At 47.9% G+C, this 21,465-nt stretch overlaps 1 protein-coding gene across 2 annotated transcripts in view; it reads left to right on the top strand.

Moving 5' to 3' along the window:
* The window catches only part of CADM4 (cell adhesion molecule 4), a 905,868-nt gene that overhangs the window by 796,341 nt on the left and 88,062 nt on the right, over positions 1-21,465 (top strand). For both annotated transcript variants that reach the window (XM_069201342.1, XM_069201341.1), the window contains exon 6: positions 8,088-8,178. In XM_069201342.1, the coding sequence (XP_069057443.1) occupies positions 8,088-8,178 (91 nt within the window). The remainder of the gene's footprint in view (positions 1-8,087; positions 8,179-21,465) is intronic.

The raw sequence follows: 21,465 nt of genomic DNA, 5'->3' as shown, positions 1-21,465 counted from the left end.
CTGCCACTGAAATATCTGTCCATGGACAGGTCCACAGGTACCACCTGTCCAGCGATAGACGTCAGCGCCTTGGACAGTGCCACTTGGCCTGCTGATGGAAGAAAAAGCAGACTTCAAGACTTCAGCACCGTGGACAGAGGCACAGATACTGCCACTGAATGATCTGTCCACGGACAGGGTTCAGCATCTTGGGCAGAGGCGCTGCCACTAAGGGGAGGGACGGACTTCAGCACCACGGACAGCTCCCACGGCGGGCCCTATGCAAGGACTGACTTCAGCATCACTACATAAGGCAGGGATGGTCGCGGTGTTGTCTCGCCCCTCCCTCTCTCCTCCAGGGTTTGGACCGGAAGTCTCGATAAATGCTGTGGCTGGACCACCCCTGGTCGGCACTCCTAGGTGACCCTGTACCCCGCTAGACCCACACTTCCGGTGCCCCTCAGCTTTGGCCTCGTAGTCGAAGGTGAAGCAGGAGACCTGGAGTTCAGATGTTCTTGGACTATTTCTGCGTGCCTGTGTTTCAAGGGAGGTCAGGCGTTTCCACATCCGGGGTCACCATGTCGCCCTTGTGACCAGTGATGGACCTGGCCTTCGAACCACAGATTTAGAGCCCTTTGGGTCACATCTGGACATCCAAATCTGCGTTTTTTCAAGACCACAAACCCGAAGGTTCTGACCCCCCCAAAATGATTTGTGCCTGAACGTAGGCTCGTCCCTCTTACACCTGGGGCTGCGCGGCCGAACCCGCATTAACTCCAGGTAAGACCCACAGACAGCAGCTCACCGGTATCACCACAACTGCCCAGGCTGCCCCTCGACACCCGGGCAATGCCTGCGCCAGAGACGCTTTAAGGCCTGGGCAAAGTGGGCGCCGCCCCAGGGCACCAGCCTTTCAGGGCACCCCCTGATAGGGCCAGCTCGGTTCTGCAGAGAGTCTTCCCTGATGACGTGGAATAATTCTTCAAAAGATTGTTTTAAATACCGTTTTCGTTTGTTTTATTTTTAATGTTGGTGATGGGTAGGAGTCTATAATTGATGTTTTCCAGAGAAATGTGTTTGTTTCACGCAACATCAATAAAAAGTTTCTTTTGGATCAAAACAGCACCTCACATATGGGAAATGCGAGGGTGTCTCAGAGATTATTTACAGTAATATAAGAGAGATTCTGCTGCTTTACAATATTGAAAACATACACCACTTTCCCTGAATATTAGATGAAAACACATTTAGAATTTGGGCGAGTGCACCGTCATTGACTCGGCAAAAGAGGGTATGAAAGAGCGGAAATTGGACCATGAATTCAAAAATGTTTCAAGCAGGGAGCCCCAAAATATGTTTGGCCCATGGCCCCAAAATCCTTAAAATGTCCTTGGCCTGTGTGCCTTACATGGAAGAGTAGAGGCTAAATAAACAGCTTATGTAGCTGACAGACTGATCCCTCCTGGCAAAGCCCACTCCATCAGGGTCAAAGCTACCACGTGCTGTGAGTCCCCACGCACATACGGACCCCTCGTGGAAAGTGGGGACAACACTGACCGCCCAGGGCCTCTAGAGTCACACACGTGTAAGGACAGCACTCACCGCAGAGAGCTCCCCCATGGAGAGCACCATGACGCTGTGAGCACTGTGGCACACCTCCGTGTTCATCTCACCCAGCATCCACCACATACCAGGGCACAAGTCGCGGCGGTAGGTGCGTGTAGAGGGCGTCCACCATCCCAAGAGGATGGGCCCCACTGAAATACGCTGAACTCGTCCCGGTGTCATTTTTCAACCCTAGGGCACATTCAGCAGTGCCTGCATTTGCTCACTTTCCTTTCTAAGTGGCAACAGTGCAGGTGGCAAGGGGGCCTTTGTTATTTTAAATTCGAGCTAGGCCCAAAACAAAGGCCAAAGTTAAGGGGCCATCAGGCATCCATTTGTTCGAATTGCTGACTGGGATCTATCGGGAGCCTCACACCTAGTTGCAAGCGCAACAGAGGGAAAAAAAAGGCTCACACCTTGTTATCACTTCACAGGTACTTCAAAGAAGCATGCTTTTGACTTTTGTCAGGCCATGTATGTAAGAGAGATGCATGCACTGTAAGAATGTCAGATGGGTTGGCCTGTCCCAGCATTTAAACAAATAAGAATTTAAATTTTGCCATTTTTTAAAAAATTTCTTTTATAGCACAACTCATCCCAGTGCAGGGTGCCGGGGAGCTGTACATCGTACACACACACACTATACATTGACAATAAATCATTAGACGTGTAAGCATCTATGTACATGATGCAGTTGGGGTCACAAGGGGTAGGAGTCACGTCCTTCATGGCTGACTGTGCTATACTAGGATTACAATTTATGAACTGGAAGTAACAAAAGCAGCTCGTGTTGAAGATAGTAACCACTCACATAGCTACACAAAATGTAAATGTTGTGATCTGCGTGTTAGATGATGTGCTTTGCAGGAAACACATTAACCCTTTATGTTACTTTGATTCAAAACCAGGACTAGACAGAACACAGATCTTTCTAACAAAAACATTAAACTCCATAGCTTATTTACCATTATTATTGTTTTCTGAGATTAACTGGGCACGCAAAGATCTCTGCCGCAGGTGCCCTACCCCCATAAGTTATTTTACAAAGCAGAATTTGCAACCAATTAAGGAGAACAGATTTACTGTCACGTTTCATCTTGATGCTAATTTCTTAGTGGCAAAGCTTTTTAAAAAATGTATAGGTTGCAGCCTGTATTTCGCATCAGGTTTGCATTACTTTTTTTGCACAAACCCAACATAAAATCCCATGTGTTTAATATTGTAATGCGCTCATATGTACTCATGATAGACCTGTTAAACATATCTGTGAGGTGTTAAGATCTGATGTCACTTATTGTGATGCCACTTTATGTGAGGTCATGGGTTGTGATGCCACTTTATGTGAGGTCATGGGTTGTGATGCCACTTTCAGTGATGTCACTTCCTCTGATGCTGCACTGTGACGTCACGCACAATGATGTCAGTTGCATACTGCCTAACTTGGTTAGTCCTCCCACTTCTTTTTTTTAGGACTTGTGCTCTGCCTCAGACTGCTCTTCGGTGGAACACACCATCCACACCGCAAACACAGAGTCACTGCACTGCTCACCCCACCGAGCAGCCACCCCAGGGAGCTCATCCGCAGAACAAACCTACCACACTGCCAACGCCATCTCCCACAGCGCTGATCACACCACCCTGCAGCCCCCCTCAGAGAGCTCCCCAGTGGAACACACCAACCACACCGCAAACACTGGTGCACACAGCCCTGCTCAGTCCACCTAGCAGCCGCCCCTGAGAGCTCCTCCGTGGACCACACAATCCACATTGTGATCACCAAGGCACACAGCACTGCTCGCCCCACCCAGCAGCCACCTTGGAGACTCCCTCAATGAACACACTATCCAATGCTTTGGAAGGAGATATAGAAGTGCAAGTACTCTCTACTGAGAGTACCTGATTGCTCCTGAGAAGTGCCAGTACTCATCCATTGTAATGTATTGCAACAGTGCTGCGAAGTGCGGGTACTCTCCCCTTCAAATTAAATGAGTGTAGTCACTCAGTACCGTACAATACCTGCGCATTTAAAGCACTGACACTATCCATGCTGCAGACACTGATGTTCACAGCACTGCTCACCCCACCCAGCTGCCACCCTCAGAGGGCTTATCTGTGAAACAAACACTCCGTGCTGTGAACACTGAGTCACACAGCCCTGGCCTCCCCACCTACAAGCCACCTTGGAGAGCTCCCTTGTGGGAACACACCATCCGCGCAGCAAACACAGAGTCACACAGCAATGCCCACCCACCCAGCAGACAGATGACTCATGGTGTGACCTCGCTCTGCTGTACCTAGATACCTCATGTTTATGCCTCAGCCCTTGTATCTGTGTGCTTGAGTCCACTGTCGGCCATGCTGTTCACTCGTGCATTTAATGACCCATGGTGACGGAAGTGATCTTCTTACATTTAAATGACAGCTCCCCCCCAGTAAATAAAAAAATAATCATCCTACACCCCACCCCTGGAATGATAAACATAGGTTCCTCTAACTCATTTATAAAATTGACAGCTCTAAACAAATGTAACAATGTAGACACTGTGGTTATATTCATTATATTCAGTTATGCCTCTGAAAGCGCAAACACATGATTACAAATATGTTAATGGCAGCCTGAGTTCCTAAACTGTAAAAGCGTTCATGGTGTGATCCTTTCTCAGAAATTGAGGGGAGGGTCTTTTGGGGTTATTTAAAGCCTCCCCCCCCTTGCTCTGACACCGACTCCCATCGAGGGCATGAATGTAAAAGACATCTCTGATTGCCCAGTACAGACTGGCACGGTGCCACTGTTTTCTCTTACTAAATCGCAGCCCTGTTTTAGGCACAATGCTTGTCTCTGTTTCTTATTGGCATTATAATTGTTCATCGTGGCCAGCACGTGGGGGCCCCCCTCAAGTCAATTCAAGTCCCCACTGTGTGGCACACCCCCTATTTTGAAGAACTCTGCCAGATATCTATGCATTTGCGCAGTACTGGGCCCAGTCCCAAGCAATCTTCAGCCAGCCACCTACGGCCCTCATTATGACCCTAGTGGTCCCTGGTCCGCCAGGGCCACGGTGGATGTCTTGCCGTTGCGGGACCGGCGGTGAAGACCGCCATATTACGACTGCAGTGGTTTGGCCACTCCCAAACCACCGCCCCACCTCATCCCGCAGCTTTACCGCAGCCCGCCGAGATGGAGGTTTCCACCTCCAGCCAAGAGGGAGTCGAATAACCGCTTTGGTTATTTCAACTCGGGACACTGCCAGCATTCTCCTGGCTGTCTCACCGCCATGAAAATGCTGGCAGAAAGGTATCCCGACGACAGAAACTTGTGTCCCTGACGCTGGATGCCCCGCAAACACAACCGCACACACACACACACACTCAAAAACACACAATCACACACAGACACCCACCTTCAAACACGCACTCACAACATTCACCCTCATACCCATAAACATGCATACATACCCATACACGTCACACACGCATGCATGCATATACTCTTCATCCCCCACCCCTCCCTTCAACTACATACATACATACACACCCCCATCACTCATCTTCACACAACCTCGCCCCCCACTCCCCAAAGGTACCGCACACACACCATATACACATGCAAACATGCACGCACTTACTCACACACACACACACACCCATTCACACACCCCCACACCCTCCCCTTGTGGATGACACTTACCTCGTCCTACGAGGTGCTCCTCCGTGAAGTGACGGGACCCGGTGCTACCCACCACCAGGAGTGCCCTGACACCAGAAAACCACCATACAGAATTATGGGTTGTAAATCTGTGGGCGTTTTTTTTCTGGCATGGCGGTGCCAGCGGTGTAACCACCTAAGCGCTGACGACCACAGTCGCAAAGGCTGCCTGCTATCCGACCATTGGCGGTGCGGATATCCGGGGCCACTCGGAATACGGCTGTTGGAATTTGGCCTTCCGGCTCCGGCGGCTGTGGCAGTCTTTGGAAAAGACCGCTGCAGTCATAATGAGGGCCTATGTCTCTTGTGCCTGTGTATATTAGAAACTGGAAGCCTGCCCCACCAGGGCCATAACTGGCAATCATGGCCCCCTCGCAAACTTGCATTGCATGGAGAGTATAGGAGCTGCCCTTGCTTTGTCCTTCATTTCCAGCTGCCATGGAGTGGTAGGCATAGTTTAACGCAACAAGTCATTCATGTATGCAAAAAACTGACATCCATACCATGCATTTGTGGGTTCAGTCAATCAATCAATCAATCAGGATTTATAAAGTGTGGCATATCACCTGTGAGGGTCTCGGGGCACTGGAGTTCCTAGCGGCTTCGTGGTGCTTTGTTCATACGAACAGCCAGGTCTTGAGTCCTTTTCTGAATTCCCGGGGCGAAGCAGTGTTCCTGAGGTGCAGGGGAAGATCGCTCCATGCTTCGGCCGCCACAATAGATTCTAGTTATTTGTAAATAAAATTATGCAAATTATGTTCTACTCATCATAAGGTCTTTTGGAAAAGGAAATGTTATCCTTCATACCCGTGCATGTCTCATGTCTATGGCCTAACCCTACCACAAATCATTTTGATTATGCAATGTAGCACCACTCTCCTAAGAAATACAAGGTGATGATATGTCTTTTATATTGAGATATTCTATCAATCTCCCTCAGCACTGGGGAGGGGCTGTTCTACCTGTGCAGATATTTACCAGATGCTTCAGATACCAAATCTGCACTGCAAAAAACATATCCCAAATCAGTGACTTGTCCTTTAGAGCCGGACATCCTACAAGTCACAAAATCTGAAAACTGACAGATTGACATCTCTGAGTCAAATACCCCTAACAGCAGAATGGCAAGTGTTAACTCTCTTATTCACCAGCATTCAGACCATGCCCACTGGCACATCCATCAAAGTCCGAAGCATTAAATATTTCAAGAATGATGCTCCAAGTGAGATCCTGCTGGTTCACCTGTAATCATGTTGATTATCAGATTCACCTCTCACTTCAGCAGCACTAAATGTATTTAAGGGTTGATCACACTGAACTTGAGTTAAAAGTCAAGGTTGACAACCGGTGCCTGGATACCCTCACAGGTGATAAGTTGCACTCTACAAATCAACATAACATAACATAATCTCTTGGTTACACCAAGATTTTCAATTTGTGGTGCAAAGTTTGTTCTGTCATTAGGCATTACACAACCTGCTCTTCAAAAAAATCTTATTATGATTGTGCAAATGTGAAAAGCATTTGCCAGCCTACAGGTGCATTCCCTTGTTAGCAATCCTCCTTCCCCCTTAGGCTTGGGAACCCTGCAAGTTGAAGGATCCAGAATAGAGTGTCTTGCGGTAACCACACTGGAAGGTAGAAAGTGCCCCTGTCATGGCTTAGTCATATTTAGAAATACCTGGTGAACTCCATTAAAGACAATGAAAGTGTGGATCTCTCTGAAGATTCCACCAAGAGCTAAGTTTAAGAAAAAATCTCATCTCATGTAGCACTGTTTCCATTTTTACATTTTTAAGGAGACTCGTACTTCAGGAAGTGTGATTTTTCTATGTCTGTGTAGTTAAAATTCGCCCAAACCCTGCATCTGAGCCTCCCATCCTACATGGATGGATTATCAGGCTCGAGGGACTTGTTTCGATGTTCTCAACAGAGTGGTATCGGAGAAATATAATGGCGGCAGCTCGACTACAACTTGTTAGTTGTCTTGAAAGGGTTTTTCGCAGGCTAGCTTATAAATGTACCCAACTACCTAATGTTTTAGTCACTGCTTAATTTGTGAAAGTGAATGACGGCTCCCAAAGCTTTGCTCAGAAGTCCATGGCCAGTGCTATCGAATGTCGATGTGCCGAATACCAAGTCTGCATAGATTTGAATCCACCACATGCTTTTTTAATCCACTAACAGACAGTCCCACCCCTTTATCTCACTCCTGCAGTTTCCGGCTTTCACTTTGTGACTGTTTTCAGTCTTTCTCTTCCTTCTTCTTTCTCCTTTGTGTGTTTTTCTCTCACTTGCTCTCAGTAAATGTCTGATGTGGAAAAACGAAATGCCAGTGCTCAGAAATGAGTGCCATTTAGACCCCAAAAGCAACCACTGACTCAAATTAAGCACTGGTTTTAATGCTGTCTGAACAAGAATGAAGTCCTGCTCCAATGAGAGATCACGTGTAGGAGGGTCCAAACATGAGGGACAGTCCTGCTCCAATGAGAGATTAGGTGGAGGAGTGTCCAACAAGACTGACATTCTTGCTCCATTGAGAGATCAGATGGAGGCGGGCCCAAACATGACTGACAGTCCTGCTTCATTGATTGATCAGGCAGAGGAGGGTCCAAGCATGACTGACAGTCCTGCTTCAATAAGAGATCTGGTGTAGGAGGGTCCTAAAAACAGGAAACCTGCCAGGAACATCTAGAGAGATCCAGAATCCAGTGACAACAGGCTGGGACTTGTTTTCAGATTGTCCTTTGTGGGTAATGACCCCAACCTCATATGTCCTTTCTTTTCTTCCTCACAGTTGCCCCAACGGTGAAGATCATCCCCTCGCAAGTGGTCCTTCGGGAGGGGGACAACCTGGGCCTGACCTGCTCTGTGACTGGCAACCCTCTGTGAGTAATTAGGGGACCGGGGTTAATGTATTGTGATGTCAAGGAACTTGATGCGAGGAGGGGGAAATTAACAAGCACTGTCACCGACCAGAGAGGAAATACTTAAGGCAACAAATCATGGGGGGTGGGTGAGAGTGCAGGTAATTTATGAATGAAGGGGAGAGAGGAACTCAAGGTGGAGTCATACACCTGCTCGCAGCCCATTGGCATAATTGTAATTACATTTACTTTTGTCAGCGCATTAATGCTTCTACTCCACTTTTAATAATGGAGGGTCTAACTCGTTCTTTTTATCCAATGCTACATTTATTGGTACGCTTGATGGTATGACAACCTTCCTATGGGACCATGTAGTGTTCTAGACACTGCCTGATCTAGGCGAGACTTTGCAAATGTTTACTAATGCCAGCTGCACCCTAGTGGCCTTGTCTTATTTTCCGTAAGTGAAATTAATCTAGGAGTGGGTGATAAATTCCGCTTCGCTGGCAGAATTGTGTTTGCTCTGCGTTATGCTTGTAATGTGGAGTTCTGGCCAAACTCCGCCAACCACTGGTGGTGAAGATTTTTCTCATATGCGGCTCGCCAATGGTAAGATGGTGAGCACGAGTGAGAATTGGCATCCCCTAGCACAATTTGTGGGCGCTAGAAGGGCACCGGGCGAGATTTTCACACCACAAATGGTTACAGGCGGTTTGCAACCGTTCGCAGTGAGAAACCTGCTGTTCGAGTGGAAAATCAAGTACTCTACTCGAGCAGTAGCAAAATCAGCTCGAGCAGAAGCGCCCTCTGGCATCCTTTGTGGTTCTGTTCAAGATGATTTTTCTGCTTGGTACGAGCTCCTGGCACTAATAGCCAATGCAAGCAGCATGACGTGCCCATTTCCACTCATTTGAGGAACTCCGCACAATCTCCCAAAGTTTTCATGTAACTGCAGAATTCCACAGAGTGAAACTCCGTAAATTCTGCCCACCGTCAAACTACAAGAAGCCTGCCTGTCACTCGCAAGGAGTTGCAACAAGTAGGGCCAAGGTCGGTGGGTCTCCAGCCGCCAAGTGTAAAGTGCTTTAGGTGTGGTGTGTTTAAAAGTGAAGGTCCAGATGACTAAGGTGACTTTATAGGGGCATACCCCTCAAAATGATGGCTCAGGAACCACTTAACAATGTTATATGTGGACTTATGGGTGGTGCCCAAAGTTGTCCAATGCTACGAAAGCCATTCTTGCTAGTACTGAGATCTGAGGAAGTTTCACGAGAAAGGGTTTGGTGTGGCCAAACTGAGAGCCCGACCACAAGTCTGCCAGTGTGTTTTTTACAATAATTGCCAGTGCCCTCCGCCTACAATCTCTGGCAGAAACTAAGTGCTGCTTCACGTCCATACAGTAGCTACAATGTGGGAAAGAACCGTACTATGACACAATAAGGACGTCAGGGGCCCTTTCAGTGTTTGGGCACCGCTTTAAGTCGATGGTGCTCTGACGGTGCCAAACTCCTGATTCTCTCACTGGATTTACAAACTGGCATCAGGCTTACACTGGCAGAGCTTTGGCTGGTATAAAACTTAGACCCAGCAGCCTGTCTGCCAAGGGACCGCTGGAGCACAGTGGCATTCATTCAGCCCTATAGCGGGAGGGACTACGGACACTCATTCTTCCATGTTTATGGTAGCTGTTCGAGGCACGGCCAACACGGGCAGGACCAATGCAGAATGGCACTGGGCCATTTATGTTTTGTTTAAAAAAAGCATATTCCTGCTTTGGAAGTTTGTTTTAAGCTGAACAAAAAAGTATGCAGAGCGGGCACTTCAAACATGGCGCCCAGTGGGCAAACCTTCAATGCTCTAAAGGGCGCCACCCTGGCAGCTCTGCGGCTCTTCCCTTTACCCAACAGAGATCCCTGCAACATACATGGAGATGTCTGAAGAGAGCTGGGCGGTCCTCTGCCCCCCTGGGGAACTGGTGGACCACCCAACAGGGTCCAAATAAGCCCCTTAAACATTAATCTAGGCTTCAAAAATGGCTACTATTGGTCCGCTATTCCAAATGGAGCAAGAACATTAAAATGCAGAGGTGACCTCTGATACCTGCCTCTCCGCACCTGTGGCTAAGGTAGCCATCCTGGTCCTGCTGCCTTTGGGACTCTCATCTGGTACCACCTTGTGGGCCTACATGACTGGGGATGTTCACAAGGTAAGTGTGAGAAAGCAGGTGAACCCACTTGTACCTACCCAGTACCGCCGGACGTGACACCCTTCAGCTGAGCCACAACTCCGCCTCAGCATCGGGAACTGGTGGCTCTCACGTGGCACTGGGCAGCTTCTGTTGGCAGGTGCATGAACCCGGCGAGATGCCCCCGCTGCAGTGGCACAGGGCTGGCACACGTCACGCAGGGCACAACATTTCCTGTGTTTGTTGGCTTCAAGTCCGGGGTGTTTTCTCTCGTTGGCTTGAAAGATACGATTTAGGGATCTCTGCTGGTGTCCACTGTGTGTCTTTAGTACATTTACATGCAGAAACACAGTTTTGTTTTGCACTTTTGTGTCTGGTTAGAATGCTGACAATCGCAGTAAATCCTTTTATTGAGTTTTTATGCTGCAACAATGCCAGAGATAAACCTTTCCATTTACCGTTAGGCATCGATTTGCATAAGAGCGCACCAGGGAGGGCGCCCTCCTTACAGCAACGTGCGAGTGACGTGGCATCGATCGCTTTGTAAATGGGAACTTTCGTCTAAATGTCTGCTATATCCCCACTCTTGTAATAACCCTGCAATCGATTTTCCTTTTTACAGCATACTGCCACTGTGTCAGAGATAATCTCTGTGCGCGGCCACGGTAAGGGCCGCCAATGCTTTATTGCAGGAGTGTTGGGTGGGGGACGGGCCCCCGGCTGCTGGGTGGTCACTCGTTGGAGTGGGCTGCTGCATGTAGGCGAGGGCGCAGCGTTCTCGCGGAGGAATACCATAGTCCCTGGATTTGAAAGGTGCACACACAGAGAGGCCCATACCTAGACAGGTGCATACCTGGAAACGCCCATAGTTGGAAAGGTGAATACAGGGAGAGGTCCACACCTGGAAAGGCCTCAGTGCGCAGATGTTATCATGGTAGTCACTAGGCCCATGATTTTAAAGGTTTATACCTGGACAGGCCTGGGTGGTCACACCTCAGCATGGGATTCACTAGGCCAATGTTTATTAAAGGTTCACACCTGGAAAGCCATGGGTGGTCACACTTTAGCATGGTATTCACTAGGCCCATGATTTTAAAGGTTCATACCCGGACAGGCCCGGGTGGTCACACCTCAGCATGGAATTCACTAGGTCCATGTTTTTAAAGGTCCACACCTGGAAAGGCCTGGGTGGTCACACCTTAGGATGGTATGCATTAGGCACATGTTCCTTAAAGGTCCACACCTGGAAAGGCCTGGGTGGTCACACCTTAGCATGGTATTCACTAGACCCATGATTTTAAAGGTCCACACCTGTAAAGACCTGGTGGTCACACCTTAGGATGGTATGCATTAGGCACATGTTCCTTAAAGGCCCATTCCTGGACAAGCCAGGGGTGGTCACATCTCAGCATGGTATGCACTAGGAAGATGTTTTTTAAAGGCCATGCTATGCACTAGGTCATTCATGTTTCTTAAAGGCTCATACGTGAAAAAGCATCAGCGGTCACATGTTATCATGGTATGCAGTCAGTCATCCATGTTTTAAGGGCCCATACCTTGAAAGGCCTCAGCGGTCACATCTTATCATGGTATGCACTAGGTTCATGTTTTTTTTAAAAACCCAATCCTGGAAAGGCAAGGCTGGTCACATCTTAGCTCAGTATGACTAAGGAAATGTTCTGTAAAGGCCTATACCTTGAAAGACCGAGGTGGTCACATCTCGGTCACTGATCACCTTTGGAGCAAGTTTCGGACGGTTGAGCTGGTGTTCTTTTAGCAGGAATCACTGCCTGTGGAACATGTCTGGATCCAACTGGCTGGTCACATCTCACGGCTCATTGTTCATCGTGTTTGAAGCATGATTTCTATGCATGGCTGGTCACGTTTTCGTACAGAATAGATCACTGTACGGGTCACGTCCGACAGGGTTATCCCGCTGGTCAAGTGCATTACTAAGTTGTTGTCAAACATGGCGTTTTGTGTATGAACGATGGATAATCCTGGTTTGCCCCAAAAATAAGAAAATACAGGGTGATGACGCCGTAGCAGAAGTCAACCTTTCTGTATTGGAACATGCCTGAGATGGTCACATCTCAACCCATTCTGCTGTATGTCAGAAACCGAGAAAGTAGTAACATCTAACATGGTCCCTGTTTCTTTATGAATCATGCCTGGAGCAGAGAGAGTGATCCCATCCCACCAAATGTTACTTTTGTAGACCTGGCTTTCCAGTGCTACCTTTGTCTGACCTTATGGGATCAACAGTAAAAGAGCTTTAGGAAGCACTTCTCGGACAGTCGTGAGCCTACCCCGTGTTCATCTTCCTTCCTAGAGCAGTTGATTGGTCACAGGTTGTGTACATCGCCTGAAAAAAGGGTGCTTGCAATGCACTTTGTGCCTTGTTGGAAAATTTACACTTAGTACAGTAGGACTGAGTTAGTTATGCTGATAAACTAATGATACAATGTGTTAGATGAAATAGGCCCGGCTGTTTATTATGAAATGTTGTGACAAAGGCAGTAGGTCTGACTTACTTAATGTAAAAAGCATATTTTGAAACCAATAGGCCTTTAAGCGAGGATTGTTAATATAAAGTGCTGAAGACCTTAGTTGTGTTGTCACATGGAATCTCACAGGTTACTAGAGTAGGCAAAGGTTTTTGCGTTTGTTCCCCTCTGACAAAGCCTGGGAGAAGAGGTTTTTTCAGACCGTCTATGATGGTTTTTGTTACGTCCTCGTAGGAGGTGTACTTTGCTTTGCCAGCTGGAAGTTTGCACATATTTGTAATATTAAGGTTATGTGCCTGATAATTGTCTTGAGGGAAGGCTTAAGCTCCGTAGCCCTGAGGTGGTTATGGTGACAACCCAATGATAAAGGCTGTAGGCCTGATTGGATAATTGGGAAGAAGTATGCCAAATACATATGTTAAAGACAATAGACCATTAAGGGTGAATTGTTATTACACTGTGGTACGGACTGAAGGCAGCTTTTTGTTACATGGAATCTCAGGGGTTACCGTAGAATGTAACATTTTGGTGTTGGCTATCGAAACATGTCCCACTGTTAAAGTACATGCCTTCTTACAAAAACAACTGCCTTCTTACCACATAAGCATGACATTGCAAAACAACATGGCACCCAATAAGCCGTAATACATTAAATCCAGGACATTCCCAAAGACAACTTAACCAAGCATTTCTATTAATGACTTCCAAACACACCAGAAGTCATACTTTCAACCCATTTTGTGCACATTGAGTTCTGAAACACCTCTAACTTACAGGGTTGGACTGGGACAGAAAATTATCCCAGGCACCAAAATAAAAGTGGCCCCATTACTGAATTAGATATGTAAAAATGTGGCCCATGTTTGCATATCGAGGCAGTTTTGAACAGACACGCTGTATAAGTGTTTTGCAAGGTAGCATGGATTTGAGTTTGCTACAGGCAATGTTTGTTTTAATATCAGAGAGTGCAACTGTAAAAACCGACTCAGCAGACCACACAACAGATCCAGAAAGAGCCCAAAAATCATCCATCACACTGACCTGTCAGGTGATGCCATCCTGGACCATCTCATTGTCCCAGAGACCAGTCCGACCCTGCTTAACATCGCTAGGTCCTGCAGGCATTACACCGTGGTTGGCTTCGAGATGCACTTCTAATGTCCAAGCATAGTCTGTCCCAGGTCAAGGTTCTGGTGACAGCCCTACAACTTTAGAGAGACCTAACAATGAACTACCAGAAGTACACACACGCATACTTGTCAAGTCAAATCAAATGACACTTGATAAAGCGCACTGCTGCTTCAACTGAAGCTTCTCGGCGCTCTAGTACACAATGTAAGGCAGGCCAAAGTAACGGTGGACTAGACCGAGTCAAATAGCCAGGTTTTAAGTTGAATTTTAAAGGCTGTCAAAGACTCAACCTGACATAGATTAGAGGGAAGGCAGGTCCATAATTTTGCCTTGCACACAGTTAAGGACCTGCCGCCACGACAAGACTTCAAGAATTTTGGGATCCGAAGAAGGCGACTATTGTTGGATCGCAACCTAATACCTGTCAGAAGCCGCAGGGGTCTCGGATCTGCAATGCATTATGGGGATTTCAATTTACATATGAATATGCCTACACAAGAAACATCAGCTAAATGTCTTTATTCCATGACTCATTTTAACTTTACACAATACATCTCCTCCTGCCCCCAACAGAGGTTAAATCTCAGGCATTATTATTGGAAGGAATTCATCACCGGGAGACAGTTTAATTTAACTTTCTTCCTAGTCGTATCTTGCAGATATAACTTTTTTTGTTAAATTGCCTTATCAAATAATTAGAAGAGTCAAAAGGTATCTATTAATGTTGGTTTAAAAAAAAGCAAGAAAGGAAAAATATGCTTACAAAGCGTGCCCAATCCTAGAATAATCAGCCAACAGCTGCGTAGAGTTACATGTTTCTTGTTAACAAGAGACTCGAGGAAATTTCACATTTCCAGTGAAACAGTTGCATGAGGCCCCCAGATCCCGGATTACAACATGGCTCACCTTGGATCACAGATGTGAATATTTCAAATCATATCTCTCCAGCTAGTGATCCAGTGACAGTACAATATGGGGATAAAAGAAAATGACACATCAGGGACATTGTGACCCTTACAGTAAGGTCCTAGCAATGGCCAGAGCCCAATATTTGGAAAATAAAAGTATCACCGTTTCTAACATGACAAGGGAACTAATCTAGTTGGAAGCTACGTTAAGGACACCTTTTGTTAGAAATGTATCCTGATCTATTGACACGTAATTTGTGATTACAATTACAGGGTTTGCCTCTATTAGGGTAGGTAATATAAGATCAAAGACCCCAATGACCGATTAGTTTGAGGTTTCCATCCTTGTTTCCCCCCCCAAGTGGAGGTCCCCCTTGCGGTGGTACCACCCTAAATTTCCGTTGGACTCTAGTTTTCAGAAATGTCTCACATTAGTAGGTTCCCTTGGTGTCCGTTGTGTCGGTACTCAAATAATGCAGCCACCCTTCATGGAAATCAAAAGATATTGGGGGTTTTCAACATTGCTTTTTGTTTGTGGAGTACTTTGCCTAGGAGCAAGTAGTGGGATACATGCACCTTACACCGTCCTGGATTCCCCTAGGTCTCTAGAAATGCCTGCAGGAGGCACTGGGTAAGGAGAGCAATACACACATCACACCTTGTTAGATTCTTCTGAGCAGGCTTCTCCAACGAGTACCTCGTAAGCCACTGGTAGCTCACCTACTACCTGTAAGTAGCTCTCCTGTGTGAAGACCATCATGCTAAATTAGAATCTTTTGTTTTGTTGGATTAACATATATATAATAACATTGGAAAGTATGTATTGAAGGTGAAAATTTGTGAATTTTCATAACTCATAATCTAGCTTTTGGAGACAAATTGTTGGATTTCCAAAATATATGTAAAGCTGATTTGTAGGCCCTACACAACTGCGTACTGGTGTAATTGAACCACCTCCAGAACTTCCACCAGACACCTCCACTCCGCGTCCCTTTCTCTAACCCTCACCCCTGCATCCGACGTAGCAGATGCAGAGGTCGCTCCTTCTCCTACCTGGAACAAGCTCCCCTTTCATCTCCGACCCTCCCCATCTCTTTCAGAGTTCCAAAAGTCCCTGAAGACCTGACTATTCAGCTAATCAACTGCACCCTGCCAGCACCTGGAAACCCTGATGGGTGACAAATAGCGCTCTACAAAATCTACTGATTGAATATTATTTCCTCGGTGCCAGGGGCATTGTACCTATGGCTGTTATGTATTACCCACGCAGAAGCATTCCACATTGATAACGTTTTTTTGCACTACTGCTGGCATCCCTTCCCGATGCACTGAAGGGATCACTGCTGGTACTCCTGCATGGCGTGGCCACCGATGTAATTGTGTCTGAATGTAGTCACCCTTATAACGCTAATAATATTAGTAGCTCAGGATGATTTCATTCAACATAAGTAGTTCTTATTACAGAAAAGGTTGGAGACTGCGGGTCCTGCACGAGTACATTTGATTTATTTGAGGTAGGTGTTCACAGGAGGCAGGAAAACCAGGGCTCAGTTCGTAACGACACACAGTACATCTGAACTTCTATACACATGGATGTATTTTTTGTCAGCCCCCCCTCCTTTGTGCTGTATGTCCGTTCACACGTGGTCACAATCTATCACAGTAAAGTTTGGGGTACCTGAGTGAATAACCACAAGGAAAGCAGACTGTACGGCACATGGACAGCTCCAGTAAATTCCCTAGCTATTATAAACAAACAGTACCATGTAGTTAGTGGGTCTCACTTTCCTTAGGGTGCAGGCCTAAAAGGAAGTCCCTTAATCTTATCCCTCTGGTGAACTGAAATGCAGATAGTGGGGAGAGGCCAGAGATACGCCTTGCCAAGATTCCTAGTTCCCTGCTTTGTTTTTATGCTTGTTTCATTTTTTTGCTTGAATCTTTTTATTGTTTCAGCTTTTAATTCAGGGTTACAGTACAACACTTGAGGGGTCATTTTGACCTCGGCGGTCTTTTGTGAAGACCGCTGAGGGACCGCCGTGCCGAAGACCGCCAGTGGTGGCGGTTTTCCGCTCGGCGTATTATGACTGTAGGCAGCTCTTTGTCCTTTTTCGGACGGAGAGCCGCCAACAGCCATACTGGCGGGAGGCGGGGAAGTGGAGGTTGCTCCACCTCCACCGCCACGTCAACAGAACACCGCCCAGTGAATCACTGTAGGAGGCTGGACTGGCTTGTAGTGAGTACCAAGGGGTACTTGCACCTTGCACCAGGCCCAGTTATCCCTTATTAGTGTATAGGGTGTCTAGCAGCTTAGGCTGATAGATAATGGTAGCTTAGCAGAGCAGCTTAGGCTGAACTAGGAGACGTGTGAAGCTACTACAGTACCACTTAGTGTCATATGCACAATATCATAAGAAAACACAATACACAGTTATAGTAAAAATAAAGGTACTTTATTTTTATGACAATATGCCAAAGTATCTTAGAGTGTACCCTCAGTGAGAGGATAGGAAATATACCCAAGATATATATACACAATAGTAAAAATATGCAGTATAGTCTTAGAAAACAGTGCAAACAATGTATAGTTACAATAGGATGCAATGGGGAAACATAGGGATAGGGGCAACACAAACCATATACTCCAGAAGTGGAATGCGAACCACGAATGGACCCCAAACCTATGTGACCTTGTAGAGGGTCGCTGGGACTATTAGAAAACAGTGAGAGTTAGAAAAATAACCCTCCCCAAGACCCTGAAAAGTGAGTGCAAAGTGCACTAAAGTTCCCCTAAGGACAAAATAGTCGTGTTAGAGGGAAAATGCAAGGAAAACACAAATCAGCAATGCAACAACGATGGATTCCTGACTGAGGGTACCTGTGGAACAAGGGGACCAAGTCCAAAAGTCACAAGCAGCTCGGAGATGGGCAGATGCCCAAGAAATGCCAGCGGTTGGTGCAAAGAAGCTCTTACTAGGCTGAAGAACTGTGAATACTGCAGGAACGACAAGGGCTAGAGACTTCCCCTTTGGAGGATGGATCCCCCACGCCTTGGAGAGTCGTGCAGAAGTGTTTTCCCGCCGGATGGACGCCAACAAGCCTTGCTACACGCAAATCGTGCGTTTGGCGTTTTTTGGACGCTGCTGGGGCCCAGGAGGGACCAGGTGGTCGCAAATTGGACCTGCAGAGAGAGGGGACGTCGAGCAAGACAATGAGCCCTCACTGAAGCAGGTAGCATCCGGAAAAGTGCCAGAAACAGGCACTACAAGGATGCGTGAAACGGTGCTCGCCGAAGTTGCACAAAGGAGTCCCACGTCGCCGGAGACCAACTTAGAAAGTCGTGCAATGCAGGTTAGAGTGCCGTGGACTCAGGCTTGGCTGTGCACGAAGGATTTCCGCCGGAAGTGCACAGGGGCCGGAGTAGCTTGCAAAGTCGCGGTTCCCAGCAATGCAGCCCAGCGAGGTGAGGCAAGGACTTACCTCCACCAAACTCGGGCTGAAGAGTCACTGGACTGTGGGGGTCACTTGGACGGTGTCGCTGGATTCGAGGGACCTCGCTCGTCGTGCTGAGAGGAGACCCAAGGGACCGGAGATGCAGCTTTTTGGTGCCTGCGGTTGCAGGGGGAAGATTCCGTCGACCCACGGGAGATTTCTTCGGAGCTTCTGGTGCAGAGAGGAGGCAGACTACCCCCACAGCATGCACAAGCAGGAAAACAGTCGAGAAGGCGGCAGGATCAGCGTTACAGAGTTGCAGTAGTCGTCTTTGCTACTATGTTGCAGGTTTGCAGGCTTCCAGCGCGGTCAGCGGTCGATTCCTTATCAGAAGGTGAAGAGGGAGATGCAGAGGAACTCGGCTGAGCTCATGCATTCGTTATCTAAAGTTTCCCCAGAGACAGAGACCCTAAATAGCCAGAAAAGAGGGTTTGGCTACCTAGGAGAGAGGAAAGGCTACTAACACCTGAAGGAGCCTATCAGCAGGCGTCTCTGACGTCACCTGGTGGCACTGGCCACTCAGAGCAGTCCAGTGTGCCAGCAGCACCTCTGTTTCCAAGATGGCAGAGGTCTGGAGCACACTGGAGGAGCTCTGGACACCTCCCAGGGGAGGTGCAGGTCAGGGGAGTGGTCACTCCCCTTTCCTTTGTCCAGTTTCGCGCCAGAGCAGGGGCTAAGGGGTCCCTGAACCGGTGTATACTGGCTTATGCAGAATTGGGCACATCTGTGCCCAACAAAGCATTTCCAGAGGCTGGGGGAGGCTACTCCTCCCCTGCCTTCACACCATTTTCCAAAGGGAGAGGGTGTCACACCCTCTCTCAGAGGAAGTTCTTTGTTCTGCCATCCTGGGCCAGGCCTGGCTGGACCCCAGGAGGGCAGCTGCCTGTCTGAGGGGTTGGCAGCAGCAGCAGCTGCAGTGAAACCCCAGGAAGGGCAGTCTGGCAGTACCAGGGTCTGTGCTACAGACCACTGGGATCATGGAATTGTACCAACAATGCCAGGATGGCATAGAGGGGGCAATTCCATGATCATAGACATGTTACATGGCCATATTCGGAGTTACCATGGTGAAGCTACATATAGGTAGTGACCTATATGTAGTGCACACGTGTAATGGTGTCCCCGCACTCACAAAGTTCAGTGAATTGGCTCTGAACAATGTGGGGGCACCTTGGCTAGTGCCAGGGTGCCCTCACACTAAGTAACTTTGCACCTAACCTTTACCAGGTAAAGGTTAGACATATAGGTGACTTATAAGTTACTTAAGTGCAGTGTAAAATGGCTGTGAAATAACGTGGACGTTATTTCACTCAGGCTGCAGTGGCAGGCCTGTGTAAGAATTGTCAGAGCTCCCTATGGGTGGCAAAAGAATTGCTGCAGCCCATAGGGATCTCCTGGAACCCCAATACCCTGGGTACCTCAGTACCATATACTAGGGAATTATAAGGGTGTTCCAGTAAGCCAATGTAAATTGGTAAAATTGGTCACTAGCCTGTTAGTGACAATTTGAAAGTAACGAGAGAGCATAACCACTGAGGTTCTGGTTAGCAGAGCCTCAGTGAGACAGTTAGGCACCACACAGGGAACATATACATGCACACCTATGAGCACTGGGGCCCTGTGTGACAGGGTCCCAGTGACACATACATATAGGCCACAAACCTATGAGCACTGGGGTCCTGACCAGCAGGATCCCAGTGACACATAACAAACATACTGAAAACATAGTGTTTTCACTATGAGCACTGAGGCCTGGCTATCAGGATCCCAGTGAGACAGTGAAAACAGTGACAAACACCCTGACATACACTCACAAACAGGCCAAAAGTGGGGGTAACAAGGCTAGAAAGAGGCTACCTTCTCACAATCACGTCCTGTGATTCGGCGTGGCGGTGTTCTGTTGGCGGTGTGGTGTCGGCGGAGCAGCCCCCATGTATCCTGTCCCCTCCCGGAGGATCGACAGACCAGGTAAGTCGATCGTCCGTTAGGGGACGGGGGTGGGGGGTGTTGTGTGTTGTGTGCGTGCATGGGGGTGTGCGTGTGTGTATGTAGAGGGGGTGTGTGAGTGCGTGTATGCTTGCGGGTGTATTGTGTGTTTGGGAATGAGTGCGTGTATGTCTGTAGGTATGTCTGTATGGATGTGTGCGTGTCTGTTTGAATGTGGGTGTGCGTGTCTGACTGTGTGTGGATGTTGGCATGTATGTCGGTGTATGTGCGTGTATGTGTGTTGGTGGTGCGTGCGTGCTTGTCGTGTGTGAATGAGTGATGTGATGTTGGGGGTCGGGATGGGGAGGGGGGTCCTGCCACCTTTGGGGGGTGGCAGGGGAGGGAGTTGGGTGGGGGTGGGGGGTGGGGGAGACCCCTATCAGTGCCAGGGAAGGAATTCCCTGGCACTGATAGTGCTTACCGCCATGGATTTCATGGCGGTTCCTACCGCTGGAAATCCACAGCGGTAAGCCAGGTCAAAATACCGGCGGCGGTATTGCGACGCCCGCCGGGCTGGAGACCAAGGTCTCCAGCCCAGCGGTCATCTCCGCCCTGGCGGGCGTAACGGAGAATGGGCAGATGACCATAGGGGTAACCGCCATGGTCATGATTCCACAAAGTAAGACCGCCAGCCTGTTGGCGGTCTTACTGCCGGTTTAACACCGACCGCCAGGGTTGTAATGACCCCCCTAATGTCCTAAAGGACATACTCATTATAGCCTCCTCATCATATAGCCACATTTCAGTTTGTGAATTTAGCATAACCAGGGTGCAATAACACTGCATTTACAACAACTAACTTTGAGTCCATTTCAAACATTCCCACCGCGGTCCCTCTTTATGCTTGTTTCATATAAAAGATTCTGGATGTCTAGTGGGCATTTCATGTCCCACGAGAGAGGCCGAGCAAAGGGTAACAACATCTATCTTCTCCCCTTGGGTATCTGAAATGCAGATGGTGGGAAGAGGCTAGAATGAAACACAAGTGTGTCAGGATGCCTAGCTCCCCATTTTTTGTGTATTGTTTGTGACAGAAAATGTTGGGTAATGTTAAGCGAGCATTTCAAGCCCCCTGAGGTGGGCACATCAGGATGAATATCTC

This window comes from Pleurodeles waltl, chromosome 7, assembly GCF_031143425.1.
Source record: "Pleurodeles waltl isolate 20211129_DDA chromosome 7, aPleWal1.hap1.20221129, whole genome shotgun sequence".
Lineage (NCBI taxonomy): Eukaryota > Metazoa > Chordata > Amphibia > Caudata > Salamandridae > Pleurodeles > Pleurodeles waltl.
This window is presented reverse-complemented; position numbering and strand designations above follow the sequence as displayed.